The sequence below is a fragment of the Canis aureus genome, chromosome 12, assembly GCF_053574225.1.
Source record: "Canis aureus isolate CA01 chromosome 12, VMU_Caureus_v.1.0, whole genome shotgun sequence".
Taxonomy (NCBI): domain Eukaryota; kingdom Metazoa; phylum Chordata; class Mammalia; order Carnivora; family Canidae; genus Canis; species Canis aureus.
The window spans coordinates 5501004-5512918 of record NC_135622.1 but is presented as its reverse complement, the minus strand read 5'-3'; the positions used below and the strand labels follow the sequence as shown (position 1 = coordinate 5512918).

Here is an 11915-nt window from a genome sequence, read left to right as displayed (position 1 = left end):
ATACCTAAGTATTTATACCATGAGATACCATTATACATATAATTTACCATGAGAAATTTTACTGTTGCTCAGACTCCTAAGCCAGCCCATTCTCTTCTTTAAACCAAATCAAAATCAGAATGTCAACAAATAAATGCACAATGACATAATTGAACAGGATTATTTTTATCTTTAATGGCATCTGGCCATCCCCAGTAAGGAATCATGCCAATGGGTTCAGAAAACTCTTCTTGGCTACAGTTCTCCACCCCCATTTCTATGCTCTGGGCAGCCTTGCCATTACTCCCAGACTACTCTGTTAGCTAAAGCACTCTTTCCAGGATGGTGCTTAGAAAGGCTGTGCCCGCATGGAACTCGGAGACTCTCCCTTTACTAGGCTTCCATTGCTGACCTCTCTTCAGCTTGATACATCCTTTATTTAAATATGTTAATATTTTCAATTAGGTTGCTTCCAAGTCTTGCTGGCAGGAAGCCGGCTCTTCTCTTTAAGGTGACTTTGCATACTTATCCATTACTTGCTAAAATAGAAATCTTATAGTCATTGAAAGGTTGTGTATATTTTTCCAGTTCTGAGGAAACATTTGATCATTTTTCTCAGGAACCACAGACCCATACACCTCACCATCTACTCCTTCACTATCTCCTTTGCTGAGGTCCTTTAACATAAGAGTTCCTAGGCGGCCAGTCCTAGGCCCCTTTCCCCTTCCACCTGCTCTATTCTCACTTGTCATCTCAGATAGTCCCAGGACTTTAATGCTGTCTACATGCTGAGGATTCCCATGTTTATATCTCTAGTGCAAACCTATCCACCAAGCCCCAATTCAAAATCTTCACCTGTCAACTCAGTACAACCACACAGATATCTCAGAAGCATCTCAAGCATAACGCCCATTAACAAACTTCCAGATCGAGGTCTTTCTCAATTCTTCACCAAGCCGTTCAGGCCAGACACCTTGGAGTTATGCTTCTTTCTTTTATCAAGTCTTGCTGGCCCCACTTCAACAAATATTCTGAATCTTGTCACTTCCCCACTGCCCTGTACTCTAAGCCACCATCATCTCTGCCCTTTGCCACAATCACCTCTTCACTGATTTCTCTAATTCCAGTCTTGCTGTGCTAAAACCTGTAATTCTCAGTGGTCAGGGTGATCCTCTAAAATCAAATCTGATCCAGCAGATACTTTCCCAGGAGGAATGAGTGCATATGTCCCACAAAAAAGACAGCCTCAGGTATTTTCATAGCAGCTTCATTCATCATATTCAAAAACTTCAAATGTCCATCAGCCCAGGAATGGTTAAACTTAGATAAACAAGTTGTGGTATATTTGTATAGAGAATAAATACTACATGACAAATTTTTAAGAGATTTGAGTACTATATGCAACAGATGGAAGTACAATATGCAAAGATCTCACAAACCAAAGATTGAGCAAAAGAAGCTGGACCAGAAAGAGTACATACTATAGGATTCCAAATATACAAAGTTCAAGGAAAAGCAAATTAATCAACGGCAATGGAGAAGATAGAGGAAGTGGAAATTGACTGCAAAGGGCCACAAGGGAGCCCTCTGGATATTGGAAATGTACTAACATCTTGACCTAAATGGTGGTTAAAAGGGTACATACATATGTAAAAATTCACTTAAGACCTGTGTGTTTTCCTGAATATGTTAAACTGCAATTTTTAGAGAAAGTTTTAATGAGATTTTACCACTCCTCTTTCTTTAAATCCTCCAATGATTTCCCATAGTACTAAGAATTAAACCCAAACTCCTGATCAGGGCCTAAAAGGCCTTACGGGACTTGGCCTCTGCCTGTCTCCCCAGCCCTCTTCCTCCCATCTGTACTTTAGCCTCACTGGTCTTTGTGCTGTGCCTCCAACACGCTCAGTGCAGAACGCAATAGAGGACCCTGGCACTTGGGGGTCCTACTTCCTAGAACTCCTTTCTCCCAGATCTTTGCCCTATCATTCAAGTCTCCACTCAAAAGTCACCTCTTCAGATGACCCTCCCCATTCCCCAGTCACTATTCTATCATCCAGCTTTATTTTTTTACAAGATATCCCTATCTAAAATTATTATTTATTTACTTTTTATTTTAAAGATTTTATTTATTCATGAGAGACAGACAGAGAGAGGGGGTGGGGGGCAGAGGGAGAAGCAGGCTCCACACAGGGAGCCCAATGCAGGTAGAGGAAGAAGCAGGCTCCACGCTGGGAGCCCGATGCGGGACTTGATCCTGGGTCCCCAGGATCAGGCCCTGGGCTGAAGGCGGTGCTAAACCACTGAGCCACCAGGGCTGCCCTTTATTTACTTTTTAAAAAAGTAAAAAATGTTTTGTCTTTTCCTACCTAGACTGTCAGTTCTAAGGGAGTAAGGACCTCATTTCGCATATATACTGCTGTATCCCCATATCCATGAAGTAAGCACTTAATGAAAGAGTATTCCAGATAAGTTAAAGATCATTACTTTTAGCGCCTATGATAAATTTCTGCTTACTCTCACTAAACATGATTATTGAACTAATAGGTAGAGAATTTGTTTGAAAGAATATGTTAATTGCCTACTGAGATTTGCCCCGTTTTTAGTCTAGAATTGTTCCTATCTCCCAGACTCAGCTCTTCTCTTTTAGTTGGGAGAAACAAGATCATGGCCCAGGAGGCAGTAAGTGGGTATATGGTAATGATGGTTAACCTAGTTCAAGCATTGACCCGACATGGGCTCTTTTCTGACCACTTTACATTGATGAACTCACCCCACCTCCCATTAGCCCTATGAGATAATCACCATTTACAGATGATAAGACTGAGGCCCTGAATGACTAAGTAACTTGAAATAATCACATAACTCACAAGTGGCAAAACTAGCACTGGAACCCAGGCAATATAGATTCAGAGCCCTTATGCCTTCTAAATGCATCCATTCAAAGCATATAGTTCAATGGATTTTAACCAAGTTTGCACCCATGTAAGCACTCCCTTGATCAAGATAAAGAACATTTCTTTTGCGGCACCTGGGTGGCTCAGTGGTTGAGCATCTATCGGTCTTTGGATCAGGGCTTGATCCCAGGGTCCTGGAATGGAGTTTCACATAGGGCTCCCCACAGGGACCCTGTTTTTCCCTCTGCCTATGTCTCTGCCTCTCTCTCGTGAATAAATAAATAAAATCTTAAAAAAAAAAAAAAAAAAAAAAAAAGAACATTTCTTGTAATCCCAAAACTTCCCTTGCCCCTCTGCAGTTCATATTCCCTTCCCTGGCAACCACTGATCTTTTGGTCATCAAATATTAGATTTGTCTTTTCTAGAGTTTCATGTAAGTATCTAGGTCTCTGGCTTCATAGCTCTGGGTTTTAGAGCTTTCCAGGATTTTTAACCACCACCTTATAAAGTTTCCTGGTATGGTTTCTTTGCCCATTTGCCCATCAAATTGGCTACTTCACATTAGCCACCCCCTGTATTCCATTGCTGCTTCCACCCATCACACTCTAAGCACAGGAGATTGTCAGGATGGGGGGAGTAAAAGGACAAAACAGCCCAGTGATAGCACCTCTAAGATACCTTAAAGTTCCAGGGAGAGATGCTAACAAGTGATACACGAAAAGCACAAAAAAAAGCTCCTGTCCTTTAGGAGTTTATAATTCAGTTAAAGAGGGAATATCTTATAAGAAAGCTGCTAAGTAGCAAAGGAAAACATCATTCATTCAGCAAGTTATCTATTCAGTAAATATAGTATAATGTGACTATGCAATTGGCTCTATCTAGAGTTCAGGCAGGTCTTGGTTCAATTATGGCATCTCTCATTTCTGAGCATGTGATGTTGGTCAAATCACTTAATATCAGTTTCCCGGTCTTAAAATGGAGTAATTACAAAACCTACCTCAGGGGATTGTCATGAGGATTAACAGAGATAATGCAGACAAAACACTTAGGACAGTTCCTGGCATCTTAGTAAGAATTCAGTAAATATTAGCTGTTATTATTTTTACAATTATTATTGTATATGCCAAGCACCTTTCAGTGCTCTTGGGACGTAGATTAATAAAATGAAATTCCTTGAGGGTTCAGTATAATACAGGGATACTTAGATTGGGATCCACAAACCTTATGGTATTTTTGCTTCAGGATATTGGATATATATGCAAATATGTATTTTTCTTGCATAGGGTCTATAGTTTTTGTCATATTCAAAGGACTGTCTGTGACCCAAGGTCCAGAGCACACATTCCCAATGAGGGTGGTATCACCCCCACCCAAGGGGTAAAATACTGCTTGGGGGCAGCAGGAATCTTAGATATTACAATGGTTTGTGTCCTTCCAAGGGGCCCTCCTACATAAACAGATGTACATCATATCTGTGATATTAAAATTTCATGCATGGAGGGGAGGGCAATTTGAAAACAATGTCCCAGGACACCTGGTTGGCTCAGCGGCTGAGCATCTGCCTTCAGCTCAGGACTTGATCCCAGTCCGTGGATTGGGTCCCGCATTGGGCTCCCTGCGAGGAGCCTGCTTCTCCCTCTGCCTGTCTCTGCCTCTCTGTGTCTCTAATGAATAAACAAATAAAATCTTAAAAAAAAAAAAATGAAAACAATGTCCCATGGTGGGGGAGGTAGTGGGGGGGGGGGGGGAGGAATAAAAAAAAAAAAAAAAGTTGAAAAACCCCGGTTTGGTAACAAATGTGGGAACCAAAGTAACAAAACCTAGGAGCAGTACTAGCTCTGCACAGAGAATTTCCAAGGAAACAGCCAGGGGTGGAGAGCTAGAGGGGAGTCAGACTCAACGACTGGAGGAGGCACTCCAAAATTAGTGTTGCCTGAATGAAAGCTCAAATTCTGAGAGCGAGCACTTGAACAAACAGTGGTTCCGAAGGGGTAAGTCGGGCGGTGTGAATTCACCAACGCGCCATCTTTCACGAACAGGTTGAAAAGACCACACAGGAGCTTCAGTGAAAACAAGTTAGGGCAGCCCAGGTGGCTCAGCATTTCAGCGCTGCCTTCAGCCCAGGGCATGATCCTGGGGACCCGGGTATATGCTCCTCACATGGCACCTGCTTCTCCCCCTGCCTGTCTCTCATGAATATCTTAGGAAAAAAAAAAAAAAAAAAGCTAGAAATCTTCAGCACAAGGGTAACAGTCGCTGAAGTCCTCATGGGGATCAGTTATAAGTCAGTTCACTGGGACAGATGCCGCCGAGGCAGAAAGGACACAGAGTGGGAGAGAGGCCTCCTACCACCTGGAGCTTCTGGAGCCCAGGCCTCGGGTGCATGGGCCCAGAGCCAGCTGCTAGCCCGGCAGATTCCCAGTGTGCCAGGACCTCAGCTTAGGACCAAGCAAAGTAACTGTGGAGCAGAGCTCTGTTTGAAACGATGAGGTCAATTAATCCCACTGTGATTTAGAAGCCTGACAGCCTTAGTCATCCATGGTGTGAAAGAATCATGTCGAATCTTCCCCAAGCTTTTGATGAATATCCACTAGATGACCCCTGTGTTGCCTATGTCAACTCACCTCAAAGTCAATATAGCCAAAGCTGAACTTACCATTTCCATCCTGCTTCCCAATACTCTTCCTGATGTGGACTCTCATCCCGGTTCCAGTCTTTCATTCACCATATCCATTCTAACATCTCATCCTACTATTTTGCCTATTTTTTTTTTTAAGATTTTATTTATTCATGAGACACAGAGAGAGGCAGAGACACAGGAAGAGGGAGAAGCAGGCTCCATGCAGGGAGCCTGACATGGAACTGGATCCCAGGTCTCCAGGATCACGCCCTGGGCTGAAGGCAGCGCTAAACCACTGAGCCACCTGGGCTGCCCTATTTTGCCTTTTAAATACCTCCCCCAATATAGCTCCTCCTCTACCTGGGAAACCTCTACCCTTCCTTTAAGATTACATTCAAGCATATCACTTTCTTTTCTTTCCAGAAGTTTTCTTGGACTTTCATGCCAGGTTAGCTATCCTTCCTCATGCTCTCAAAATATTTTGTTTTATAATAATGTCGTATGTGTCATCCTACTCTCTTGATAACAGAACTGCCTTGCTTGTCTTTGTATTATTCACCTACCACCAGCAGAGGTCTTGCAGCTATCACGTCACATGGATGAGAATGATGCGAAAGAATGAGGGCCAGGCCCACCTTTCTCACCTTTTTTTACCTAGATTTCAGGACATGGTCACGTAAGCCAGAAAAAGAGCTTTATGAAAGCGGCAATATAGGAGGAGTAAATGCAACAATGAATAGGAAAAGGGCCACTTGATTTGGTCTAATCACTGAAAAGTCTTTGAACACAGATTTAAATGGGATGGAAGTCAGGTCTGAAACGACTGAGAATGAGAAAAAAAATAGGCATAAGATCCAAACCCCTTACCCAGGATATCTGAAGATAAAGAATGGAAAAAAATGAAGGTTTACGGAGTTCCTACCATCTCAATTTCAACAGTTTTGCAATTATGTAAGAAGCTTATTTATATGGTGTCAAAGTAAACCAAATTCAACAAAGCATGCTCAAAGAACTCTGGCTTCCCTTCGTATCACCCCAACCACCCCACTGGTATCGATTTCCATTCATTTTTGGTTTGTTTTTTAAATATAAACAAACGTGTGTATCTTGTGCTGCCTCTTAGATCAGGCCACATACTACACATTCTGTTACTTTCTTCACTTAATGTATCCTGGAGAGCTCTCCAAAATAGTTTCTAAGAATTTCTGCTTACTCCTTTTTACTGCTGCTTGGTAGATTTACCAGTTTATTCAATCAGTTTCTTACCTATGGAGAGGAGAGTTGCTTCCAGCCCACTGTCATTACAGTGCTGTGACGAGTAGCTTTACACATGTTACCTCATATTTTCGCCAGCACTCTAAGAACTTCACTTCTGTCCTCATGTCATGGTCACAACCATCCTGTGTCATAGCTACTGGGTCTCCAGCTTAGAAACTAAACATATGCCTTTTAAAAATGCAATAAGCACCCTTACTCCTATCTTACCATTCTTCTCCCAACAAACTGACATCTCAGGGAAAAGAGAGTAGTTACTTTGCCAAGGAAAACAGCACAAAGAATAAACAAGGAGTTTAGTTTTATTTTCTCTGTGCATTTGCAAAAACACTTAGGACCAACACAGAAACAATAATAAAACCTCCTGTGAAAATTACACTAAAAAAAAAAAAGACCTGAGAGGGATTAGTGCCTTAGCTCTAGGGAGCTACAGCAAATCTGATTGGTCCAAGGAATTGAAAAGATATTAGGAAGATAGAACAGGAGGTGAGAGAATTAGAAATTATTGAGGAAGAGGGCCTCGGAGTGGGCCACGCGGGGGAACTGGAGGCCGGGGGGTGGGTCTGGGTGGAGGCAGGGGCCCCCGCTGGTAGCCGTAGGGTGGGGGTCGTGGAGGCCCAGTGTATCCATGAGGAGGCATTAGTGGAGGAGGTCCACGCATCCCATGTGGAGGCATGGGACCTGGGTGACCTGCACAAAGAAAAAGAAAAGTCAGTCAAGGAAAGAAATAGGAAGTAGCTGATGTTGGGCCAATGCGTGGAGAACACGGACAGGGAGGCCGTGAGCACAAGTGTAAATAAAGGGCAGGAAACAGGGATGTGACAAAGGAAGCTACAAGACTATGATACTCAGGATGAGGGAAATGGCTAGAGCCTACTCACCCATGGGAGATCCAAACGGAGGCCCTCGAGGGGGCAAGCCCATTGGAGGAGGTCCAGGATGAGGCATTCCAGGTGGTGGTCGGGGTGGTGGCTGCCCCCCAGAGCCTGGGGGCCCAGCATGTGGGTGTCCTAGGCCATGAGGGCCATGGTGGGCCAGCTGCATCTGAGACATCCCTGTGAGAACAAAACAGACATAAATAGCAAGGAGACAAGGAATACAGAGAGCAAAGAAAATGGAGAAAGGAAGAGAACAAAACTGAGAAAGAAGTGACATCAGGAAAAGAGGAGTATGGAAAATAAGGCTGGTACAAAGCGCCCTCCACCCTCATCCTCATTCCAAGGGTACAAGCAGATCAACTACCCACCCAATCAACTGCTTGCCCACTTTGCTTGCTCCTTCCACAATTTAGACAGTATAACAGTGCTGCAGAATTATGTAACAAATGGAGTGATTATTTCACTGACAGAATTCGGGAAAGTAGCAGAAACATTGTCTGAGCAAAGATCTAATTCTAGAGAACGAATAAGAATTTTTCGGGTGGACAAGAGCATGGAACAGAATTTTCCCCAAGCAGGAAATATTAGCATGTGAGAACCACAAGGGCATCAAACAGGGATGTATGTTCAGGGAAAACTGGTAACTCAGAAATAAAGAGCAGCATGTAGTCATGGGTGTAACTAGCAGGCACCAATCACAAACAGCCTACAATGCTATGGTGACAAGTCTGGGTTTTATGCTGTACGTAAAAGAGAGCAACAAAAGAATTTTGAGCAAAAGTGTGTGAACATTGTGTTTTAGAAAAATTACTCTGTGCAAGTGGATCAAAGAGAAATTGAAGTCAAAATGTTAGAAAATCACTACAATAAATTAGGTGTGAAATGAGTATGAGGGGGCCTGCACTAGGGCACTAGCAGTGAGAGCCAATACCAGATATATTAGTAAGATTTGATATCTAGTACAGGAGTGATAGGAAACAGTTAAAAATAGGTCCCAGATTTCTGAATTAAGAATCTGAAAACAAAGAATGCTAGAGGAACAACAGGTGTGAAGGGGAGGTTAGCAAAGTGGAGCTGTCCATCAGGCAGTGGGATTAAGGGTCACAGACCAGATATCCACATCTGGGTGGCATCAGTGTACAAGTAAGGGAACTATGAAGAAAAGAGAATCAGAGGGATCCCTGGGTGGCGCAGCGGTTTGCGCCTGCCTTTGGCCCAGGGCGCGATCCTGGAGACCCGGGATCGAATCCCACGTCGGGCTCCCGGTGCATGGAGCCTGCTTCTCCCTCTGCCTGTGTCTCTGCCTCTCTCTCTCTCTCTCTGTGACTATCATAAATAAATAAAAATTAAAAAAAAAAAAGAAAAGAGAACCAGATACAAAAACCCAGCTACATGGAGAGGGAGAAAAGCCTACTAATGTGGCTAACTTTTTTTTTTTTTTTTTTTAATTTACGATAGTCACACAGAGAGAGAGAGGCAGAGACACAGGCAGAGGGAGAAGCAGGCTCCATGCACCGGGAGCCCGATGTGGGATTCGATCCCGGGTCTCCAGGATCGCGCCCTGGGCCAAAGACAGGCGCCAAACCGCTGCGCCACCCAGGGATCCCTAATGTGGCTAACTTTAAGGAGTCTGAGACAGATGAAAAATCCAGAAACACCAAGAGGCAAGCTTTTCAAAAAGGACAACACACCCAGTTTCAAGTACACCAAATGGCAAACCAGGTAAAGAATGGAAGTGCCCCCTCTATTTGGCAATTAGGTCACTGCTTTGGGGTAGAAGTCGGAGGAGAAAAATGAAGTAAAAGTTAAAGGAAAAAGCAAACGAGTACAGTTACACTCTTTGGAAAAACTTGTATAATAAATGGAGACAGGGTGGTAGCTGTTAAAGTAAACAGAGAACAGTGTCTCATGTTTGTTTTTATAAAAGAAATGTCTGAAAAAAAAGCAGAGCTCCGGGACTATCTACTATTACTGCTGAGGGATGAGGGCAGCACTGCATGTGGCAGTGGAGCTCCTCCAACAAGCTTATCTATCCTTTTCCCCAGCAAAGAACACTCACCTGGATGGGGCATCCCACTTGGTGGGAATGGGTGAGGATGCGAGTGTCCATGTCCAGGATGTCCAGCCCCTGGGGTTCCTGCTGATGGTGGACCGTGTCCTCCAGCACCGGGAGGCATAGGTGGTGGGGGCATGGCTGGGGGTATCCCAGGTGGAAGGGCTCCAGGAGGCGGCACCGGGGGTGGGAAGGACCCAGGAGGAGGCATGCCTATAGAGGAAATGAAAGACAAGTTAACGATAGTAAGGAGAGAATGTCTTTAGAAAGCCCGTTCAATCTGGCCTCCTCAGGCAGGATAAGTTCTCTTCCCTTCCTCCCAGCTCTCTAAAATCAGAAGCAATACTAGATAACTAGGAACAACTTCAGCCTCTTCAACTCAACAACTTTCTCCCCACAACTGTCACCCCTCACTCTCTTTCTCATCACCTACTGACTCCATGTCCCCCTTTATCAAGTTCTTTTCTCCTCCCCTTGCCCCCGCTCACCACCACACCCCAAGCCCAAGACAAAAATATTTTGAATAAAAGCTTTACCTGGTGGTGGGAGCCCAGACCCCAATGATGATACGACAGGATTGGGGGCTGAAGGCGGAGGGGGTGCATCTGCAAACAGCTGATGAGGGCGGTCAGCCTGGGAGAGTGGGTTCTGGGCTGCTAGAAGTCGTTCAGCTGCTGAGCCGTGGCGCTCCCCTTTCGAGTCCTTCTTGAAGGCATAGGACACAGTAATGGGGCGATTACAGAGATACTGCCCGTTCATGGCCTCAATAGCTGCATCCGAAGCGTCAAATGAAGCAAAATTAATAAAAGCATAACCTTTGGAGTTGCCTGTATCAGGGTCCCGCATAATCTTAGGGGTTTGTAAGATGACCCCGAAGGCGCTGAAAGTATCATAAAGCAGCTTCTCATCAATTTCTGGGTCCAGATTGCCAATGAAAATGTTGGCCCCCACGTCCAGGTTCTTGTTGTGAGCCGATGCCTTGTTCACTCGTATTGGCTTCCCATATAGTTTGATCATGTTCATGATCTTAATGGCATAGTCAGCATCTTCCTCACTCAGGAATTCCACAAAGCCATAGCCTGGGAAGTAGAAAAGCAGAGATTAACTTAAGTGAAGTGATTCAATTTCGTGTGTAACTCATGCACCTTCCAAAGCACAAAGAACATGAAATAACCACCTCACTTCAACTGGGAATGGTTCCAGAAGCAAACATTGAATGACACTTAAAAGGAAGAATCTACAGGTGATTCCAAAACGGCTATGAATACTGCCTATGAATACTGCCGGAACCCTCCAGGAGCAGCTTGTCCCCTCAATGCATAAACACGCCTCTTGTGATGTACTCACCTTGGTGCTGACCTGTGACTCTATCCTTTGGCATGTGGGTGTTGACTACTGGCCCTGCCTGGAGAAAAAGCTCCCACAGCAGGGGTTCGCTAACCTTCTCATCCAGTCCCCCGACGTAGACAGTGGCATCTAAGAGAAATGAGCAGATTATGGCAGGGATGAGACAACGACGGGAAAGAAGGAAGTGACAGGCGGGGGAACTGGGAGTGGAGATGGGATATAGGAACAAAAAAGGAAAAAGACGTGAGAGTAAGCCCTTACATCTCTCTCATTCCAGAACTAGAGAACCTTCTTAAGTCTAACTGAAGGTTCTGCTGCAAATTCTCTGTGAATTGCTTTGTTTTTGGTTTTCGTTTGGGTTTTTGTTTTGTTTTTTTGAATGGGAAGGCGCAGGAGATTGGACAGAGCATCACAACCACAGGCCTCAGCCTGCACCCGGCCACCCCACCCCCAGCCGGCACGGGGACCGGGTTCGCGCCCTCCGGGGGGATCCGATCTCCTGCCCCGGCGAAAACACGGCTGGCCTTCCTCGAGGCCTCCCAGCCTCCCTGGCCTCATCCCCTCCAACTACCCTGGTTCCGCTCGGAGATCGGGCCGGCCGCCATGGCGAAAGAGCTCCCGCCGTCTCCAGGCAGCGATCCCGCCCTCTGACCTCAGTCAGTACTTCCACTTCCGGGGCGAAGGTAGTCACGAGGGCGGTGGGCGGGGCCTGATGGGGGAGGAGCCGGAAGAGGCCCCGGCCATCTTAGGAGTTGCGGAGACTTGATGCGGCTTGTGGGGCCGCGTTCTCCGGTCCGTGGTTCTGCGTGGATTTGCCGCTGCTAGCGGTCAAAGCGATGAGGGCCGAACGGAAATGCCCAGACCCT

General features: G+C 45.2%; 1 protein-coding gene across 1 annotated transcript; it reads right to left on the bottom strand.

The window, feature by feature from the left end:
* Positions 1-7055: 7055 nt before the first annotated feature.
* SF3B4 (splicing factor 3b subunit 4) lies at positions 7056-11780 on the bottom strand. The gene is made up of 6 exons (XM_077842461.1): positions 11621-11780; positions 11050-11178; positions 10239-10781; positions 9709-9915; positions 7653-7826; positions 7056-7461 (listed from the first exon to the last, which is right to left on the bottom strand). Exons 1-6 carry the CDS (start codon positions 11652-11654, stop codon positions 7274-7276), a joined length of 1275 nt encoding a protein of 424 aa, XP_077698587.1. The 5' UTR covers positions 11655-11780; the 3' UTR covers positions 7056-7273.
* Between the last annotated feature and the right edge of the window lie 135 nt (positions 11781-11915).

Excerpts from the sequence above, each read along its gene's own strand:
- SF3B4 (XM_077842461.1), bottom strand. The coding sequence starts at position 11,654 with ATGGCGGCCGGCCCGATCTCCGAGCGGAACCAGG. Across the intron at positions 11,179-11,620 it reads GATCTCCGAGCGGAACCAGG|ATGCCACTGTCTACGTCGGG; the intron begins GTAGTTGGAGGG and ends CATTTCTCTTAG. Across the intron at positions 9,916-10,238 it reads GTCTGGGCTCCCACCACCAG|GCATGCCTCCTCCTGGGTCC; the intron begins GTAAAGCTTTTA and ends TTTCCTCTATAG.